The following is a 20576-nucleotide window of genomic DNA, read 5'->3' as shown; positions in this document are numbered from 1 at the left end:
AAGCGTTAGCCTCGGGTGCAGAAATAAATGCGGGGGAGGAGCATGTGTGCGCACACCAAAAAACCCTCAGTAATCAAGGTATAATATTTAAATGCAACATTAAAAAACAAAACAAAACCGCCACGGACTAGCTGCCTATTCTGTGTGTCCACCGAGGTCGGAATGGTGTTTAAAATTGGTTTTGACCTTGACTCGGGATCAGAGACAAATTGCACATTGTGACCTCCCCGCCCCACCCCCCCTCAAAGGCATCTCTGGTCTGAAATCAAAGCTCGACGAGGTAGGACTCCCCTCACTAAACACGAACGCACCCCGAGATTTTCCAGTCTAGTCTCTGAGAAATGCTGCTCACAACTTTTCAAATTCAAACGTCCGGTTTGAAAAGTTGACACTGCCCTATTGTCCTGTGAAATCTTCTCCAGGACTTTTGCCTCCTCCTGGCTCCTCCCGAGACCTTGCTGGCTTCCTCCCTGTCCATCTTGCCCGTGGGGTGCGGTCCCCCGAGGGCAGGGACCTGGCCTTGCTCCAGCGCATCTTCTAGACTCTGAGAACAGTCCATAATTATCTGTTGAGCGAGCGAACGAGTGGGTGCTGGAACCCAGGGGACCCTGACCCCCACCCTGCAGCAGGCTTCTCTAATGGGTTTTTCTCCTCTTCCCAGCCTGCCCCGGGCTCCAGCCTGGCCCTGCGGCCGTGCGTGACGCCATGCGCCCTCTGCTCCTGTTGTATCTGCTGCCCTGTGTCTCCGGGCTGCCCTTCTACAACGGCTTCTACTACTCCAAGCCCGACGGCTGGAACCTGGGCAACGGCCACGGCGAAGGTGGGCGGCCTCCTGGATCTGGCTCTGGGCTCCACTGGGTGACCGAGACCTCTCCTGGCTCCTGCTGTGATATGCAGGTTCCAGGCCGGGACAGGGGACAGGGCACGGAGCCAGCAGCCCCTTCCCTATCCGGGCCCTTGCAGGGGACCAGGTGCATTTCTAAGATCACTGCAAGGGCTGGTTCAGTTACTCCGTTTGCTAGGCCCTCAGGCTTGAGCGCATTGGAACCGAAAGCACTTGACAATCTCACCTGTGCGGGACACAGGTGCGCTTAAGAATGCTCCCGAAGTTGCCAGTTTTCCAAGATCCAAATTAAATGTGACCTCCCTTGGAGTTCCTCAGTGGAGAGGGGGTTTGAGGTTAGACAGATGAGAGTTTGAATCTCAATTTTGCCACTTACTAGCTACGTGGCTTTGGGCAGGTGACTTTTAAAAATGTATTTTTTTAAATGTTTATTTTTGAGAGAGGTGGGGAGGGGTAGAGAGAGAGGGAGATGCAGAATCCCAAGCAGGCTCCAGGCTCTGAGCTGTCAGCACAGAGCCCGACGGGGGGCTCAAACCCGTGAACTGTGAGATCGTGACCTGAGCCAAAGTCGGACGCTTAACCGACTGAGCCACCCAGGTGCCCCTGGGCAGGTGACTGTTTAGTTAGCATGTGTTGTGCACCTACTATGTGTCAGGCATGCTTCTAGCGCCTTCCATACATGGTCTCATAATCCTCACAAACACCTGACCTATAGGCAAGCTTAACAACCAGCGTAATGAAGGCACCAACCGGGCCAAGCTGATGCCGGCTGCCCTTGCAGCCCCGAAAGCAGATCCTGTGGATTATTTCATTTCATAGATGAGCTAACTGACGCTCACAGAGTTGAGCCAGCTTCCCAGGGCACGCAGATCTTAAGAACCCATGCTGAGATTGGTTTGTGGAAGGACAGAGGGGACAAACACTTCCCAGGCCCTGGTCCTGATGTGAGCCTCCCTCAGGCTCTTGGGGAGAATCCGTTCCCTGGCCCTCCCGCTGTCTGGTGGCTGCTGATGGACCTTGACTTACAGCTGCGTCACCCCGTCCCTGCCTCCATGGTCGCTTCGCCTTCCCGTTCCATCCTCCCATCTCCTCGGCCTCCTTCTAAACAGATACTTGTGGCTGCAGTCCTTAACTTAGTCCCACCTGTAGACTCCACTTTGCTGTAGAAGGTGACCCTCACAGGTTCCAGGAATCAGTGATGGATGGCTTGGGGCATCCATGACTTGACCTCCCACCCTCCTTTGCCTTAGAACTTATTTTTTGTACAAACGCTACTTTAAGGAGATTCAAGGAAACTTACAAACGGAAACTTTCTACCCGTGATCTCACCATTTCCCGTCAGTCTCTGAATACGTGTGAGCAAAATCACAAAGAGCTCCCCCCACCTGAGGGAACCATTACTGCCATTTCAGATGTATCCCTCCAGCCTTTTACATAAGATTAAGAAAACTGTCTTCAACCTCCTGCTATACATGTGATTTGGGAATCTTGCCATCACTTCGTAGAATACAGCTCTTCCCCCCAAGGTCAGTGAGTGGATATACAGCTGCCAAGCTATTTTACCTGGCTGTGTAGTGTTTCTTGTTTTTTTGTGTGTTTTTGGTTCCTGGCCGTGTAGTGTTTAGTCGTACGGATGCATTATGATTCAGCCAAATGTTCTTCTCATGGTCTTCGGGTTACAGCTTCAAACACAGCTTGACCAAAGAGCACTGGGGAACACAAAGGATGTAGCCACGGAATGAGAGTCCTGACTCACGTCTGTTGGGCACGTTCTGTGTGCCAGGTTTCCCACCTCACCTGATTTGGGCCTCACCGCGGCCCGCTGTTGGTACTATTACTACCCCGTTCTACAAATAAGGAAAGTGGTTTGCAGAGTCGGTGGACTTCGCTAGACTAGATCAGATTAGCTTTGTGGAAAGTTGGAGCCGAGATGCAAGGCTGGCTTAGCTGCTTCCGGGCCTGTGGTCTCAAACCTCCGTGCCCGCTGCCTGTCCAGGGTTCTCCAACTTGAGTGACCAGCCAAGTCACTTGGAGAACTGTTAAAACACCGATCACTGGGCCTCCCCGCGCCCCCCCCCCCCCCCCGCCCCGGAGTTTTTGATTCAGGAGGTCTGACCTGGGGCCCAGGAGTTTGCATTTCTAACAAGTTCCCAGGAATGTTGCTGCTGCTGGCTCGGGGACCCCGCTTTGGGAACCACTGCACCAAAGCATCTGGCTTTTGCAGCCTGAGGTCCTCTGCAGGAGCCTCTTATCTCCTGCTTGCCCCAAGCCTACCCCCCTCCCCCACCCTGTGTCCCTCCAGGGGTCTAAGTCCAGGCCCAAGATCAGGAGATAGGCCTCTGTACTGGGTCCCAAGTTAAAGATGAGCCAGCCTCAGCATAAACCTGGTTCTGGGGGGGGGGGGGTTTGTTAGGCTCTGTGTTTATTGGCACCCGTGAGCCCTGAGTATTGTCTCCTGTAGAAGTCCTGGCCTCCTCTCACCTGTGTTGCTAGGTCTTTGGGGAAGAATCATGGATGACAGGTGGACAGACAGCGAAGGACAAGCTGTGCTCTTCCGTGGTCAGCGTGGTAGGGAAGGACACTCAGGGCGATCTGAGTCCCAACCAGCCACCTGATGTGGGGCGCTCTTATCACCTAACTACATCAGCTAGCTTCCTATGCACAAACTTAATGGCTTAAGACAACAGCGGTGGTTTTTCTGTTTTGCTTTGTTGCTTATTCCACGGGTCAGCATTTTGGGCTGGCCGCCATTTCCTCACAGACTGTGCCTGCAGTCGGGGGACAGGTCGGCTGGGGGCTGCGTGGCCTAGGACGGCCTCAGCTGGGAGGGCTCGTCTCTGCTCCACGTGGGGCTCTCCTTCTCCAGCAGGTGAGCCCAGGCTCGTTCTCATGGAGGCTGGCAGGGTTCCGAGAAGGAGCCGAAGCAGCGGGGCCTCCTGGAGCCCAGGCTCAGAACAGTCACCTCTGCCAAGTTCATTTGGTCAAAGCGAGTGGCAAGGCCAGCACGGATTCGAGGGGAAGGGGACGCAGAGCCCCCTCTTGACAGGGGATGCAGAGTCCCAGTGCAGAACGCGTGGATGCAGGGACGGGTGCGGCGTTAGGGCAGTTCTCGCAATGTGTTAATTCCCGGGCCTGGCGGGAGCTGGGGGCGGCCGCTGCAGGGGTACACGTGTGCCCCACGGGTCCCCATCTGCACCCCACTTCTCCCGCAGGCGTCTTCAACGGGGTGAGGCTGGTGGTAGAGACGCCCGAGGAGACCCTGTTCTCCTACCGAGGGGCCAATGTGACCCTGCCGTGCCACTACCACTACGAGCTGGCCCTGCTGTCCCCGAGGCCCGTGCGCATCAAGTGGTGGAAGCTGTCAGAGAACGGGGCCCCGGAGCAGGATGTGCTGGTGGCCATCGGGCTGAGGCACCGCTCCTTCGGAGACTACCGAGGCCGGGTGTGTCTGCGGCAGGACAGGGAGCGCGAAGTGTCGCTGCAGATCGGGGACTTGCGGCCGGAGGACTACGGGCGTTACCGCTGTGAGGTCATTGACGGGCTGGAGGACGAGAGCGGCCTGGTGGAGCTGGAGCTGCGGGGTGAGGCCCTGAGAAACCATCTAGAACTCTGTGCGTTAGACAAGCATGCAGTCCTCAGGACCACCCCTGCTGTTATCATCAGTCTGGTTTTATAGATGAGGAAACAGAGGCACAGGGGCGTCAAGTAACTTCCCTAAGGTCTCACAGCTCATGAATGGCAGCGTAGGACGTCGACCCCAGGCAGTCGGGCTCCAGAACCCTCTACTCCCTCTGGCTCACACCCTCTTCAGAGGAACTGGCCCCACAGCCAATTAGAGACGGAGCTGAGACGCTCCCAAAACCAAAGAGGCTGCCCAGTGCGAGTGACAGGAGTAGTGGGGACTGAACCCACCACTCAGTGGCTGAACCCTCATCCCATCCCAAAGGAGTGCCCCACTCAGGTCCGGAAGCAGAGTCCGTGCAGCCAGGCTTTCTGATTTGACAAGAGAAGTGTATATTTTTACGTGAAATCTCTGGATTTTTATGTAAGGCTCTTCTAAAAAACGAAAACCCCAAACCAAAAAAACCCAACAGTCACAAACCAGTGCTGTCCAAACCAGCCAGGCCCTGTGTGCGGGCTCCAGTGGACAGTCCCGTCTCTGTCCCTAGGACGGGGCTGTGCGTCCTCAGACCTCTCCTACCTGTTAGACGGCTGGGACGGACAGAGAACCGTGTTCAGGCCCCACATCCACCCCCTCCCAGCCTGGCGTCCTGGGTAGACGCCTCATCCCCTGGGAGCTCCCGTCCCCTCCCGCGTGAGATGAGGGATGGGGGTAGCGCCTCCTGTACCTTCTTCTGAGAAGTTGAACATAAAATGTAAGTCAAGGGCTCTTACCATCAGCACCCGCCTCCCTAGCCCACCTGGCGGCCGGAGGGGTCACATTCCTCATCCCCGATGGCGGGGCCGGTGGGGATGGGAGGATGCCAGCACCGGCAGGTGAGAGCCCTCGGCCAGGTCACAGACTGCTCGCCGTGTCCTCACACGGTGGAAGGGGCGAGGGGGCATCATCTCATTCACGAGGATGCCACCCTCATGACCTAAGTGCCTCCTGAGGGTGGCCTCCTGATCCCATCACATCAGGCCTCAGGATTTCAACATATGATCTGGGCGGGGGCGAGGGGGGGGGGACACAATGGAGACCACAGCTCTGGGGTTCCTGCGACAGCCCTGTGGATTAGGTGGCATTCCCGCTCTATACGTGGGGACATTAACTGGCTGATCCGTTCATGAGCTTAACTAGCTACTACGTGTTTTCAGAGTGCCGGGGGCAGCGACCGGGGTCTCCAGCCGGCTGGGCCACCCGTTCCAGCCCCTCTGTCCTCCCTCCCCAGGTGTGGTCTTTCCCTACCAGCACCCCCAGGGCCGCTACCTGCTCAACTTCCGCGAGGCCCAGCGGGCGTGTGAGGAGCAGGACGCGGTGGTGGCCTCCTTCGAGCAGTTATTCCGGGCCTGGGAGGAGGGCCTGGACTGGTGTAACGCGGGCTGGCTGCAGGACGCCTCGGTGCAGTACCCCGTCACGCTGGCCCGGCAGCCCTGCGGTGGCCTGGGCCTGGCGCCCGGGGTGCGCAGCTACGGCCCGCGTCACCGCCGCCTGCACCGCTATGACGTGTTCTGCTTCTCCGCTGCCCTCAAGGGTGAGTGCCAGGCCAGGCACAGGCCAGGGGTGGGAGGGCGGCATCTGGGGGAACGTTAGGACCTCCCTGCCCGCTCTGCCCGCACCTTTGCCTGGAGGTCTGGAGCACCTGCCGACACTGAAGCCACGTCTGGCTGAGTGTTTGAGTGCTTTGGTGCTGTTTCACACCAATCGCTGGTTTCCTCGTTCATCAGACGTATTTTGAGAGCCTACTGCGTGCTAGGGCCCAGCCTAGGCTCTGGGCATCATAGACAAATACAGCATCGTCTGTCCCACAAAGAGGATCGTTTCATGGGAAGATAAAAACAGACATGGATTCACGGTCACTCAGAAGAGTGTCCGGGCACGTAGTAGGTGCTCAGTAAATGACTGAGTGGGCGAGAGACTCCGACTGGTCCAGCCTAGGTGGGGTGCCCACCCAGGGTGCAGTTAAGAGTGGGGTGGAGCACAGACACGACTGGAGGGACTGGAGGGACCCCAGCCCCACGGCAGATGGGATGGGACTCTCAGAGAAGGGGTCAGAACTGGGAAGGTATCCCCTGAATATCCATGGCAGAACCCCCTGGGCTCCTAATTGCTAGGCCTTTGGAGACTGGCATTTCTGCAGCTCCCCCCTCCCCCCCTCTGGCTGCCCCCTGCGCTGCCCCACCCTCACACCCCATTTTCCCACAGGGCAGGTGTACTACCTGGACCACCCTGAGAAGCTGACGCTGGCCGAGGCCAAGGAGGCCTGCCAGGAAGATGGCGCCCAGATTGCCAAGGTGGGCCAGCTCTTTGCCGCCTGGAAGTTCCGTGGTCTGGACCGCTGTGATGCCGGCTGGCTGGCAGATGGCAGCGCCCGCTACCCTGTGGTTCACCCGCGTCCCAACTGCGGGCCCCTGGAGCCTGGCGTCCGAAGCTTCGGCTTCCCAGACCCGCGCAGCCGCAGGTACGGCGTTTACTGCTACCGCCCACGCTAGTCCCCGCGCACCTGCTGTCCGCACGGCCCGCACCCTCCCCTCTCAGGCTCTATTTATTGAGTGGTTCCTTGTTCCTTGCAGGTTGGGGCCATTTTTGTATTGCTTTTATACTTCTCAAATTAAAAACAAATTTTGAAATTGCTGAGTTTTTTTTGTTTGTTTGTTTGTTTGTTTGTGTTTTGGTAAATCCAAGATTCCAAATCCTCCCTTTGCTCTGGCGAGACCTCAAGGCTCTCCCCTCTCCCCAGGAATCCCTCTGCCCCTCTCCTCCAGGACATTGGAGGTTCATGGGCTCACGAGGGCTTTCTGCCATCACTGAATGTAGCCCCTGTCCCTGCCCTAGGGAGGCCGGCACCCAGAGGGGGCAATGACGGTGGTGGCTGCGGCTCCCCTCCCCCTCAGCCTGGGGGCGGGGCAGGGCAGGGCGTGGGGGTGGGGTGGGGGCTGGGCATTGGGCCTTGTGGTCCCCTGCCTGCTCCCACTTGTCGGTGGAGCTGCCGGCTCAGGTCAGCACCCCTGAGGAGGACACGGGTCCCTCGGCTTCTGTGTGGAGTCCCAGGAAAGGGAACGGTTTCCCTCCCCAGTGTTACCTTCTCTCTTCATTCCAAAGAGCCTGCATTCTGTTCTCACTTTTCCCCGTTTGGGGAGCGGCCCTCAAGTGTATGTACTTTCTTGGGATGATGAATGGTGCTGAGACTCGGCCCCTCCCCGTGTCTGCCTCTCAGCCTCATTCGGCCTGGAGGAGCCTCGTTCTGGCTCACCGGCCCGTAGCACAACCTGTGTCGGTGCTGGCCCTGCGGCTGGAGGCCCCGGCCGGCTTTGCCGCCACCTCTACTCCCAGAAGAGAGGGAGGTGCCTCTCAGGGGACAGAGGAGGCTGTGCCCCACCCCAAGGATCTCAGAGACCAGCCCCCTCTGTGTCTCACCCTCTGCTCCCCCTCCCCCAGCCTCAGGAAGCAAGACCCGATGCCCCTGTTCGGGCACACCCCGGGCACTCTCAGTAAGTTACACAGCCTGTTCTTCACGTAGGCCCTTGCTTCTCAAAGTGTGGCCAGGCAGCATCCCTGGGAAATGACTAGAAATGCAAATTTCTCGGCCCCAGACCAGCTGAGTCACAAACCCTCTTGGTTCTGATGTAGTCCCAACTCAAGGTCTGTTGGGGGAATCCATAAGCGATTGAAATCGTTTTCATTGAGGGGCGCCTGGGTGGCTCAGTCGGTTAAGTGGCCGACTTTGGCTCAGGTCATGATCTCACGGTCCGTGGGTTCGAGCCCACCACTATGTCTGAGGTTTTCAAATTTGAGCCTGCATAGATTCTGTGTCACCCTCTCTCTGACCCTCCCCTGTTCATGCTCTGTCTCTCCCTGTCTCAAAAATAAATAAAACGTTAAAAAAAAAAGAAAAGAAAAGAAATCGTTTTCGTTGATATCCTACAGCCTACTTAAGGGCAGGATGCCCAGACCTTTTTGCCGGTGGCCGGCTAACTAGCTAACCACAACTACGTGTAGGCAAAGGTTCACCGTTTCCAGGCTGTCGTCAACTGTTTTCGTTCCCTCTCATAAATCCTGATTTTGCCTCTGCTCTTGACTTACTCTACCCACCAATTCCTGTGTGAGCAGTGTGCCATCAAAGAACCAAACTATGCAAAGTGACCAGGTGTCTCATTAGCTCAAGTGAGTTAATGGTCATGGTCCTTTGACCACGTGCCAGCTTGCAAATCCACACACAGCACCCGTTGGCTTTCTCACACACACACACCGTCCATCAAACGTACAGGCACCCTCACAAAAATAAAGCACAACAGGTGTGACTATTCCAGGCCTTCTGGACAGACAAGATTCACCCAACTCGGGATCATTTGCTCAAAATGCGTCCCAACTGCCTCCGTTCCTTAAGAGCCCCTTTCGGTAGTCCTCAGACCCTGGTTGCCTTCTCTTTAAAAAAAAGAAGGGAAAAGAAAAGAAATAGATCTCTTCCAATGTCTTTATTATTATAATTATCATAATCTCGTTTTCAAAAATATAAATAGGTGCACGGAACTCTGGTGCCTGCACAGTCCCGGGGGTGGGGGAGGGGGGAGAGGGGGTGGGGGGCACTCCCCCTGGGAAGGAAGTGCCCCCCACCCAGCCCTGCCGAGATCGACACCTGCTCTGGTGGCAGACCCGGGTGGGAGGACGCTGGAAGAGGGACCCTGGGAGGGAACCTGGCCCCCACGCAGCGGAAGATCCCTCCATGGCTCTCTCCTGCCCCCTCACCCTCGGCGGAACCCGCCCCCTCTCCCAGGCTTCTCCCTCCTGGACGCAGATGGTGCGGCCCTCCTGGGTCCTCATCCAATACATTCAGCTGCGGTTTGGGCTCCAGTTCTTCGTGCCCCTCCCTCCCTCCCTCCTCCCTAGCTCTCCCTGGAGGTGAAAGAACCAACGATTGCACTGCTCTTGGATAAAGTCAGGAAACAAAAAATAATCTTCTTTATTTAACTTAACCCCTCCCCTTCTCCCCCTGTCCCTGCGCTGGTCCCTGGAAAGGCACAACGGGAGATCGAAGAAATGTCTCTAAACTCAGTCCACGGGTTACAATACGTTTGCTTGGCTTTGGCACTGGGGGGAAAATCAGATGCAGTTTTGGCGATTTGGGAGGGGGTGGGGGGCTGGGTGGGTGCATACACAATGTGGGATTTGTTTTTCTCCTTCTTTAATGGAATTCCTTATATGACAGAAAGCGACAAGAAGAGGACCCCATCCGTGTGGGATGTCAGCCTGGCGAGGCTCCTGGGCTCAGCATCCTGGGCGCGTCCGGGATGCTTTCAGTGGGCAGTGCTGGGGCGGCTCCTCCGGGCGGGCCGTGAGCTCCGCTTCTGTAGTCTGCGCTTGTACGTGGAGGCTGCAGTGAAAGGGAGACGGGAGAATCCTGACCGCTTGGAAGGGAGCTGGGCCGGCCTCACCCCTCCCCGCTCGCCCCTTCTCTGTCGCCTCCCCTCCCCTCCCCGCAGTAAGCATGGGCTCGAGGAGGCAACCTGACCTCCCCGCTCTCTGGTTTTGATATTTTCTTGGCACCAACTTGGGCTAAAGGGGCTCTGAGGTGCTGTCAGAAGGGAAAGCGGGCCACCTGCGCTTTCCTTCATCCTCGCCCGAAAGCGAGCCCTCCCTGAGGGCAGGGGGGGGGAGAGTGTGATTGAGCCCAGGGATGGTGCAGACAGCTGGTGTTCAGGATCCCCAGGCGAGGGCCAGCTGCTGCTGTGCTGCCGGAACAGGAAGGAGGACGGGGGGCAGGATCTAACGCTGTGCCCGACGAGGGTGGAGAGGGGTGATGCTCACGGTCTGTGCAGGTGATCCGAGGCTCCTCCCAGTGCCCGCTGGGCTGGCACCGGATGGTGGGCACATGGCGCTGGACAAAGCCCTCAGTGCACTGGTACCGAACCAGGGAATTGATCTCGTACCGGTCCTTCTTCTGCCCGAAGGTCCTGGCGTGCTCCACCACCGGGGGGTCTCCACAGGCCACTGAGGGGCAAACACCCTTGAGAAAGAGCTCTCAGAGGGACGCATGCCAGTGATGAGCCCGCATGGTCCCCTGTGGCTGCCATGAGACAGCCCAGAGCCCAAGGAAGGGGCACTGAGCCTGGACACCCGGCCACCAGCCCTGGTGGCTGGCAAAGGGGCATTTTCACGCCGTGCCGAGAATCTGGAAACCACTGGCTATAATGTCTGGGGTTCTCAGTGATTTAGACCAGCAGGGTGGGAATAGAAGGAGGGTCTTGAGGGGGCGAGGAAAAGACAACAGGGACGGAGAAAGGTGGGAACGGCGGGGAAAGCCAGGCAGATCTTCTGCGACTTCTTTACGAAAACGGCCGGTATAGGAGGGCACCTGGGTGGCTCAGGTTGTGATCTCACGGTTCGTGAGTTCGAGCCCCGCATCAGGGTCTCTGGTGTCAGCACAGAGCCCGCTTCCGAACCTCTGTCTCCCTCTCTCTCTCTCTCTCAAAAATAACTAAACATTAAAAAGAAAGAAAGAAAGAAAACAGCCAGTATAGGGAAGAGGGACGGAAAGGAGGGGCATGTTCTACCAGCACCTCTAATATCCCCAGACTCTGAGCTGAGGATGGGGGCCTGACAACCAAAGAGAATGGGGCTCCCCACCCATGTGCCATCGTGGGTGACTTTCTTGTGTTGGTGCCCAGGGGACTGTGTGTGTGTGTGTGTGTGTGTGTGTGTGTAGGGGCTGGTCTGTCCTCCAGCCTGTGACCATCACCTGTCCCTGTCAACGGTCCCTAGGAGTGGACCTGCTCTTGTCTTTGGCCCTGGGACACTAGACCCCCCAGGTCGGCGGTGAAGGGCCATGAGCAGCCAGGAGACAGGGGGACTCCCCCCAGGTCCCATGGCAGGAGCCGAAAGTCTTGACTCCAACCAGGCCGGACCCCTCCCAGGTGGTTGCTCACCTGTGCCCTTTTTACACGTGAAGGGCAGGTAGTAATTGCAGGGAACGTCATTCCACTCTCCCTTCTCGTGCCAGATCATCACCACGCAGTCTTCTCCGCTGACGAAGAAGTTGTCCGGCTGGTTGGGGCGCCAGTTCTCAAATTGCTGCCGGGGGTGGGGTGGAGGGGGGCAGGGGTGAGGATAAGGCAGGAGCTTGACGCCGCCTTCTTCTCAGTCCCTCACCATGAGCCCATGCCGCTCCCCCTCCGGCAGGGGCTGGTCTCACTGCTGCCTCGCTTAGGTAGGATTGGGCGGTAGAGACATGGCTCTGTGGCCGTTCACCTCTTCCAGGGAGCCTTCCCTGATGTCCTCGGCTGACCTGCAGCGCTGACTACGTGTACTGTCTACTTGGCATCTATATTGCTTTCCGTCTGCCCGCCTCCTCGGGCAGACTCGAGTCCCTGCGGGCAAGGGAGCCCTCTAAAGCTTCCACGTGGCCCTTCTGGTGGCGTGCCTTCATTCCATCATTGCCCTCCTCGTCCCCCTCTTCCCAGGTCGGTGTTCACTCGACTTGCCCGGCCCTGGGCCAGAGGCAGAGATGAACCACACACGGTCCCTGCCCCCAGGGCTTCCGGCCCAGCAGCTGTTCAGTGAGTGTATGTGGTCTGACCATGTCCCTCTCTGGGGGTCTCTGCTCCCTCCCCTCCTCTGGGCCACCAACTCTTCCCGGGGCTCACCAAGGAGTGTCCGTCTGACCAGCGGAAGTCCCCTTCGATGGTCCTGTCGTTCAGGCCGATCCACTGGTAGTCTTGGGCGTTGTCTAGAGAGAGGTGTGGGTGTTGGGCACGGCGCTGGACACCCTGAGGGTGTCTGAGAAACCGAGGCAGAGAGGATGGAGGGGTGGCAGGGGGTAGGCGGGCTCCTGGGAACACGTCACCTACTTCTAAGGCCCTGACAAGGCTCTCAGCACATGCACGTCCGGAGTGCACTTCGGCCACCACCCAAGCTGGTGAAGACTGGTGACAGCCACGGGCTTAGTCTGGCACTGACCGTGGCACGTGGTGGGCTTCCGGTGCGGGCCTGGTTGCGGAAACACCCTTCCGCCCCTCCCTGCACCGCCCCCCTGCCTCCCACCCCTGCGGCCTCTCTGGGTCCAAGTCTGCTGACGTCTGGCGGGTGAGGCCCCGCCGCACTCACTGTTGACAAACTCCTGCTCCTCCGGGGTGACAATGCTGCTCAGGTGTGACTGCTGTGCCCGACACCGGCTCTCCGCATCCACCCAGCTCTCGCGGTCGGGGAAGTAGCGGTAACAGTGGCCCTGGAACTTGGTCCAGCCCTCCTCACACAGCTCTTGGTCTGCAACACAGGTCGGGGGCTTGAAGAGAGAGGCCCCGGGGCCGACTGGGCGTGCCCAGTGCCGCCAGTCTTTCGCCAGATTCCTACATCCACCCGGCCTTCAGTGTCCGTCCTTGAAGGGAGAGGCCCATACGGATGAGGTTGAAGTTGGAAGCCAGGAAGGCCTGGCCCCGGAGCCCCAGAGCCTCTGAGCACATCTCCACCCTTTCTCTCTCTGATGTCGCCTTCTGCCCCCACCCCACCCCAGAGCTTTTCTGCTCTGCAGGGCTGGAGAAAAGAGGTGGCGAGGTGGGAGGTGTTGAGGTTGAGGCCCAACATGGGTCAGAGGCTCCCAGGAGCCCCGGGGAGGGAAGCAGGGAGCTATAGGGAGTGTGTGAGGGAGGCAGGGAGCTGCAGGCAGCGCCGGGGGCGTGAAACGGCACCTCGGGTGGGGACAGAGGGACAGAAGTAAGTCTGCTTTGGGTTTAAAGATGACCCAAAGCTCTAAGTCTGTCTATCTGAGCTGCGCCCAGGATATCTGCCTCTTTCTCAGAGGAGGAGGTAGCCAACCCGGGGTCCTTGACCCAGGGGCCCCGGCTTTTTATTTAATTTCTGGAGAGCAGGTGAAAAGAGGGAGGAGCTTCTCTCCTCACGAACCTATGTGGGTAATGGGTTCGGAGTTCAGGGGAAGGGACTGGTTTAGAGATCTTGGAGCAGGCTGAGGGGACGGACGGAGGCAGGGGCAGGAGCCGGCTCTTGGGAGTGCGTCTCCCCATCTCTGCCCCCAGCGACATCTCACTGGTAGCCGGAAATTGGTCCTGGCAGGAGTGTTATAAACCTGGGAGATCGGCAGGCGCTATGCGTCAGGGCTCCTGCTTCCTCTTCAGGAGCCAGTTGCTAAACAGCAGACAGCACACCAGCAGACAGAGGGAATTCTAAGACCCCCTCCTCCTCCTCCTCCTGGGGGTGGGGAGGGCTGCTGCTCAGGCCTGGGGGCCAAGTGCAGGGCCAGGAACCCCTCAAGCTGAATGGAGCCTCCTTTACTGGGTGCTACCGACAGGCTGGCTGACCCAGGATGGGGGGGACCGGGACCTGAGGGCAAGGAGGCTTAGGCTGAGGGGCGGGTGCTTGGCAGGACTGAAAGACAGACACGCAGGGGAAGGCAGACAGAGAGGACACGCAGAGGCCAGCAGCCTGAGGAGAAGAGGTCAAGCAGCAGGAGGGCTGGGGGGAAGGTCACCGGTCCCCTGCAGCCAATTGCTCCTCCACGGAGCGAGGCCAAGGTCTGGAAAGAAGGTGCCTGCAAAGAGGTAGCTCGGCGTCCGGGGGAGACCAGAGACCTCATTCCAGGGCTGGAAGGCCTGAGGGCCGAGCTGAGCAGGCAAACCCGGAGGCCACAGCTGCTCTGGGAGGGTGCGGGGCATGCAGGATGGTGGCTCTGGGGAGACACTGGCCGAACTGCAGGGAGCCCGGAAGGAGCAGCAGGGCCAGGAGCCGAGCCATGAAACACCCGCGGGACTGAACCGGGAGAAGAGACGGAGCCTGGCTTGGCTTAGCTGGGCGACCCGGCACCGTCTCTGTGCCCCGCCAGAGTGCAGAGCCCCGTGGAGACCCTGCCTCCAGTCTGGCAGAGCACCTCCTTTCCTGGTCTGGCATCTAAGAGCTGTTGTCCGTGAGGACGCGCCAGATGCTTGTCCTCTGCGCAAATATTTTGATATCCTGGGGAGAGAAGCCTTATGACTCTCCCCTCCCTCCCAGCCCCCGGCCAAGACCCCATGCACCAGTTTCCTGGGGCGGAGGTGGAGAGTGGGAGGCGGCAGGGAAAGAAGAGGGTCCGGGCCTTTTCTTCCAGAAGCCTTGAGTTCCTCCACCGGCCCGTAACCTTAGCGGTGCCTCCGAGGAACATGCAATCCGAAACTCCTCCCCACCCTGCTTAGGACCCAAGGGAGATTGCCCAGGAGTTTCATCTGCTTTCTGGAAGTTTCTGGGACGTTTAGCTTGAGGGGTCATAGAAAATGGTTTTGGACCCCGGCACGCTTCTAGTTCTGTGGGGGTTACTGCAACTAGTAACTACAAGCCCCATCTCCCCCTTTCTGAGTGGGGATGGCCCTGAGATCCTGGAGGGCAGGGGGCAGACCAGGAGCACCAGAGGCGAGACAGCCGAGGGCTCCAGCCGGCCCTGGGAAGTTCCGGGCACACAGCTCCCCTGGCAGAGCCCGGCCCAGGTGCAGGAGCAGGGGGTTGGCAAGGCCCAGGAGGGGGAAACTCAGCCCCTGCCCCTTGCAGTGAGGCTCTGTCTTCTCTGGCCAGCCTTTTGCCTTGCGGGGGGCGGGGGGGGGGAAGGAAGCATGGGCCGGAGTGGCACTGACTGACATGGCAGCTGTCATGGTGGTGGTGGCAAGGTGACGGGCAGCAGTCCCTGCTCAAGCATGACTTGAGCCTGCTGCTGACACGGGAGCTCTCAGGCAGACAGAACACAGCTCTTGCCACAGAAGAGAGAGGCGGCGTGGCCAGTGTGGCATGGTGGCTCCCGAGGCCACAGAGGGGCCGTGGAGGTCCCAAGGGCAATAGAGCGGGCAGACGCATGCTCGACTGCTGGAAGATCTTTGGTGTCATTTGGAGCGAGAACCAATTAATTACTTCCACCCATAGCTTCCTTCAAGACAAGGGCACGGGATCAGCTCTGTCCTCTTAGTCTGATGCATGCACCGACCTTGATGCCGTCTCAGCAGGTCTGGAAGCCCTGAAGAAGGTTAGTGTTTTAAAGGTCCCCCAGAGCCCCACCTTCCAAAGTGCAGGCTGGCCCGGCCTGCGTGTCTCTCCTGCGGTCAGATCAGCCAATGCCCCGGAGGAGGGTTGCCACAAGGAACAGCAGGAAGAGTGGGAGTGAGTGAGGCAGGCTTCTCGGTCGTGGCCCCTGAAATGGCTGTCTGGAGGGACCTTGGGGGCCCCCAGCCAGGGCCCAGAGCCTGTGGTTAGAAGGGAAGGGTGAAGGAGAAGGAGGGGGTGCAGCAGTTAGTAACATTAGCTGAAGCCGAGACGGCCGTACCAATCTCACACAGGTCCCCTCGGTAGCTGGGAAGGCATAAGCATGTGAAAGAGTCGATGGCGTCCACGCAGGTGGCTCCATTCAGACAAGGGCTTGAGAGGCACTCATCAATGTCTGCAAGAAACCAAGGGCCACCATTAGGACTCCTGCCAGCAACTCCAGCTTTGAAAGCATTGTAGGTTCTTTACGGGTGGCCAGCCCTGCTGCTCTCCAGAGCCCTGGGAGGGGTGGCTGGATTTCCTAAGAACTGTTGCTGCTGCTGCTGCTGCTGCCGCCATATTGGAGCGCTGAGCCAAAGATCCAACAAGGGTTTTCCTGGATGTGTGTGATTCTCGACGGGCAAGCTGGGAGCACCGCAGCCAGGTTTCCCCGTGGTGAGGAGATCTGGTGCTTCTGAAGGCAAACACCCATTGCACGGCTCCTCCAAGATGCCTTCTCTGGTGACTATTTCAAGAGGCCTCGGGGTCTGAACTGGCTCTGAACATGGTGGTGAGCGAGGACCCTGGAGGTCAAGTTGTTGAAGTCTGGTTAGAACTCTTTTCTTTTCCTATCTTCTCTGTAGTTATGAACCAAGGCAAGAGGGCAAGGCCATGCATGGAGTACGAGGACAAAAAGCCAGAAGTGGTCTGCAGGGTACTGAGCCAGGAGAGAACGGCACCATGGGATATGCTCATGAGACTCCTTCAGTTTTGGGGGGTTGCAGATACCATCGTTGTCTTCAGTAAATCAGATTCTAGAGTATCTAACAAAGATGAAGCCAGCATCATTCTCTTCACGGGAGGAAGAGAAACCAGCCCAACATTTTCCCATGTTCCTTCCAGCTTAGGGCCTTAGAACGTGGACACCTCCAGTGAGTCACAGTTTCTAGAGAGGCTTCATTCTGGCCAGTGGGAAACCAGTGTTTGAAGCTGGGGAGCCACTGGGGCACCTGCGTGGCTCAGTGGGTTGACCATGTGACTCTTGATTTCAGCTTGGGTCGTGATCCTGGGGTCGTGGGATCGAGCCCCGCATTGGGATCTATGCTGAACATGGAACCTGCTTGAGATTCTCTCTTTCTCTCTCCCCCCCCCTCTCTCTCCCCCTCTGCCCCTCTCCCCTGCAATCTCGAATTCAAATAAATAAATAAATAAATAAATAAATAAATAAATAAATAAATAAAGTTGGTGAGCCACTTCGTAAGTGGCCACCCATCACCCTGAGGTACGGCAGGCTTATTCCTCCCAGGCACACTCTTCCTCCCTTCTGTTCTTCGGGCCCAAGATGTTCTTTCTGATCCAACCTCTTTGTGGGACTTGAGCTGTTAAGTCATTGGTCTTCGCCTCAAATTTTCATCCAGTAGCCAAGGTGAGAACTGGATCTCCTAATCCAGTTTTTCCGTGTCTTTCTGAGAAGCCAGAGACCTGGGGATCTTTTACTCTCTTCGTATTTATATCATAAAGGCCGCTGCTGGTTTTTTTCTGGGGTGCTTCCCCTGGGAACTTGCTAAAAGGTCTTATGAAGCTCTTCTTCCCAGGGGGTCAATAAGATGCTTCAATGAATGGGTGCCACTGGCTCATGGGGCCTCACGATATATGGCAAAGCCTCAGTGTGTGCAGCTGTGTTTGTAGCACCTTCAGGACCCTACATATCCACGGGTGGCGTCCACGTGAGCAGCGTCTTGCGCATGTTCCAGGATTAGTTCTCGCCTCTCATAGCAGCAGCCTAGACCTCAGAGTCAGTCCCCTCCTAAGAAGTCAAGAACACTTTCTTGTGGATCCTTTTTGCTAGCTGGTGCACAGTAGACGTCTTCAGGATCAGAGTTGGGTTTGTGCAGTGGGTGGCCGGTTCCCACGCACTCAAGTCCTCAGGAGTCTCTCTCTTCCCACGGAGTTCTTACCTTCATCTCGGGGAGTGCACACCACGGACTAGAAACCAACAGTTCCAAGGTTGGAACTGTTCCAAGCGAAACCAAAATGCATGGAGGAACTGACTGGAGTCCCAGCATGCACTTGGATTCCCAGCATGCACCAGGATTCCCAGCAGCAGCAGTAGCAGCAATAGGTCAGGCCGGTGGGCTGGGCGGAAGCTGGGGCTGCTCTCCGGCTCCAGGAGAGCCCCTGTTCTCTTTTGTCCACTAAGCGTCATTATGGGTCACAGGAAGCACCTGGGCGAGGGGGGATTAAGCAAATGTAGGCGCTAAAGCAGTTCTACAGAGCAGGGGACAGGAGTGGCCTGTGGGAGAAGAGCCAGACATCGGCCCTGGGGCCTCTGGCCAACCGTGGGGGAGGGGCAGGAAGTCAGGCCAAGTGGCTCCCTTCACATCATTGGCCCCCAGGTGGCCTGAGGCCCCGGGGGGTGGGGGTGGGGGGTCGGCAGTGTCCTTTTCCTCCTGGCTTTGGCACACAATCTGAGCAGGGTGAGAGACCGCAACTCGGGGAACCAGTTCCTGGGTTCAGAAGCTGTGTTGTGCAGGGCCCGGGGTTCACCAATGAGAAGACCAGAGAGCCCGTGGGTGCCAGCTGGGCAGTTTAGAGCGGGGGGGCCTTCAGCCGGAGGAAGAGGGCTGAGCGTCCCCTGTGGGGCTTTCCCGGGAGCCCCGCAGGCCTGTCCTGCCCCATCTCCTCTCCCTCTGGCTGGAAGAGCCACCGCGGCCTGGCAGTGCCCACCTCTTTCTGTGAAGGGCAGTTGGGACATTGCTCATCTTCTGGAACCGCAAGAGGAGTTGAGCTGGGCTGAGCACAGAATGGGGGACCCCAGACAGGGTGACAGAGGGCGGGGGACGGAAGGGCTTTGGGCAACGGGCAGACCGCATGAAGGAAGAGAGGAAAGAGAAGGAACCGGTCTTTCACAATCTTCCCTGAGCCAGATGCTAAGTGTCCCCCACACGTGACCCTCCCAGGAGCCCTATGGGGCACAGGTGTCACATGTCACAGTACAGGTAGGGGAACATGAGAAGTGGCCTGCCCACGTAGGTAAGCCAGGGGGACAGACTGGAAGAGGTGGAAGAATCCGACACTGAGGCTGGAAGTTGGGCCTCTGTCCCCTGGGGAGGGAGAGGGACACTGAAGTCTTGGATCTCAGCGCCTCGTTACCATTTCTGCTGCACCGGCCAAGGGCTCTCCTGTCATCTCTGAGCAGGAACCCTGGGGAGTGTCAGAACTGAGTCCTCTCCCTACTACTATCACCAAAAGGGATGATTTGTTCCGGAACCAGGCCCTCTAGAGATACCTCCAACTTAGGGGAGAAAATAACAGAGAATCCCCCGGTAAAGGCAAGGGGAATAAAGATATTTCCAAGTGATCACTTTGGCATCTGAATTGGAGACCTCAGGCCTCCATGCTGAATGGGTCTTGTCTGGTTTTTGCTCCTGTCAGAGCCTAAGGCCCTCCAAGGGAGAGGGACTTTATTTGGCTCATAGAAAAGGCTGAGTGACAGCAGGTATTTTTACTCAGGTGATACCCAACTGAAGGGGTTGCCAATCATAAAGACTGTGATATGAATGGTAACCCTCAAGTTGTTCAGTGTACAACCTGTGCAGCTATATGTGGTGATCCTGGACATAACTTTCCTGGACAAAGATGGGAGAAAATCCCCTCAAGAAGCACAGAGACCATTTCTTAACCCAGTGGGATGTTCTGCACCCTGCAAAGACCTAGGATCAATCAGATGGACAGACCCAAGTAAATACATTCGCTTTCTGGTCTATCACAATTGATAGGAGGGTTGCAAGAACATATTTGTCAGTTCCAATTTGCTTTTAACATAAACAGGATAGGGGATGCCTGGGTGGCTCAGTCAGTTAAGCGTCGGATTCTTGGTTTCAGCTAAGGTCACGTTCTCATGGTCCGTGAGTTCGAGCCCCGCATTGGGGTCTGTGCTGACAGTGCAGGGCCTGCTTGGGATTCTCTCTCCCCCCTCTCTGCCCCTTCCATTTGCTCTCTCCCACACAATAAATTTTAAAAACTTAGAAAAAAAAACCATAACGAGACGCTTGGGTGGCTCAGTCAATCTTGGTTTTGGCTCAGGTCATGATCTCACAGTTTGTGGGTTCAAGCCCCATGCTGGGCTCTGTAATGACAGTGTGAAGCTTGCTTGGGATTTTCTCTCTCTCCTTGTCTCTCTGTCTCTTTCCTGCTCCTACTCTCTCTCTCTCTCAAAAATAAACAAACTTAAAAAAATAAACATCACTAAACAGTATGCTATAATTGTACAATCAAGTCTTATATTTCTAAAGGTTGATCTTGAATGTAACTTTAATATCCTGCTTCTTAAATTCAATTATAGTTGACCTTTGAACAACATGTTTGTGTGTACGTCCACTTACATGCAGATTTTTTACAGTACAGTACTGTAAATGTATTTTCTCTTCCTTATAATTTTCCTTTTTTTAAATTAAGTTCTATGCCCCACGTGGGGCTTAAACTCATGACCCCAAGCTCAGGAGTCACACACTCTACTGACTGAGGCAACTAGGTGCCCGCCCCCCCATGATGTTCTTTCCTCTAGCTTATTTTATTATAAGAATACAATACATAGAAGCACCTGGGTGGCTCGGTCGATTGAGCGTCTGACTTCAGCTCAGGTTGTGATCTCACAGCCTGTGAGTTCCAGCCCCGCATTGGGCTCACTGCTGTCAGCACAAAGCCTGCTTCGGATCCTCTCTCCCTCTCTCTCTCTGCCCTTCCCTGCTCATGCTCTCTCTCTCTCAAAAATAAATAAAACATAAAAAAAAAAGAGTTCCATATAATACACAGAACATACAAAATAAGTATTAATCGATTGTTTATGTTATCACGAAGGCTTCT

General features: G+C 56.9%; 2 protein-coding genes across 2 annotated transcripts in view; one reads left to right on the top strand and one right to left on the bottom strand.

Annotated features, from left to right (window-relative positions):
• Positions 1-705: 705 nt before the first annotated feature.
• On the top strand, positions 706-7031 carry HAPLN3 (hyaluronan and proteoglycan link protein 3). The gene is made up of 4 exons (XM_047086524.1): positions 706-820; positions 4057-4425; positions 5737-6039; positions 6711-7031. Exons 1-4 carry the CDS (start codon positions 706-708, stop codon positions 6995-6997), a joined length of 1074 nt encoding a protein of 357 aa, XP_046942480.1. The 3' UTR covers positions 6998-7031.
• A 2768-nt stretch (positions 7032-9799) lies between these two features.
• The window catches only part of ACAN (aggrecan), a 39189-nt gene continuing 28412 nt past the window's right edge, over positions 9800-20576 (bottom strand). Inside the window, exons 14-19 of the mRNA XM_047086814.1 lie at positions 15793-15906; positions 12606-12764; positions 12146-12228; positions 11429-11573; positions 10311-10493; positions 9800-9876 (exon numbers count right to left, since the gene is read on the bottom strand). Of these exons, the coding sequence (XP_046942770.1) occupies positions 9800-9876; positions 10311-10493; positions 11429-11573; positions 12146-12228; positions 12606-12764; positions 15793-15906 (761 nt within the window). The remainder of the gene's footprint in view (positions 9877-10310; positions 10494-11428; positions 11574-12145; positions 12229-12605; positions 12765-15792; positions 15907-20576) is intronic.

This window comes from Lynx rufus, unplaced genomic scaffold, assembly GCF_022079265.1.
Source record: "Lynx rufus isolate CCGP_SWC_20201006 ecotype Redwood Valley unplaced genomic scaffold, mLynRuf1.p SCAF_21, whole genome shotgun sequence".
In the NCBI taxonomy this organism is placed as follows: domain Eukaryota; kingdom Metazoa; phylum Chordata; class Mammalia; order Carnivora; family Felidae; genus Lynx; species Lynx rufus.
The sequence above is the reverse complement of the archived record's forward strand: the minus strand, read 5'-3'. Positions and strand labels throughout refer to the sequence as shown.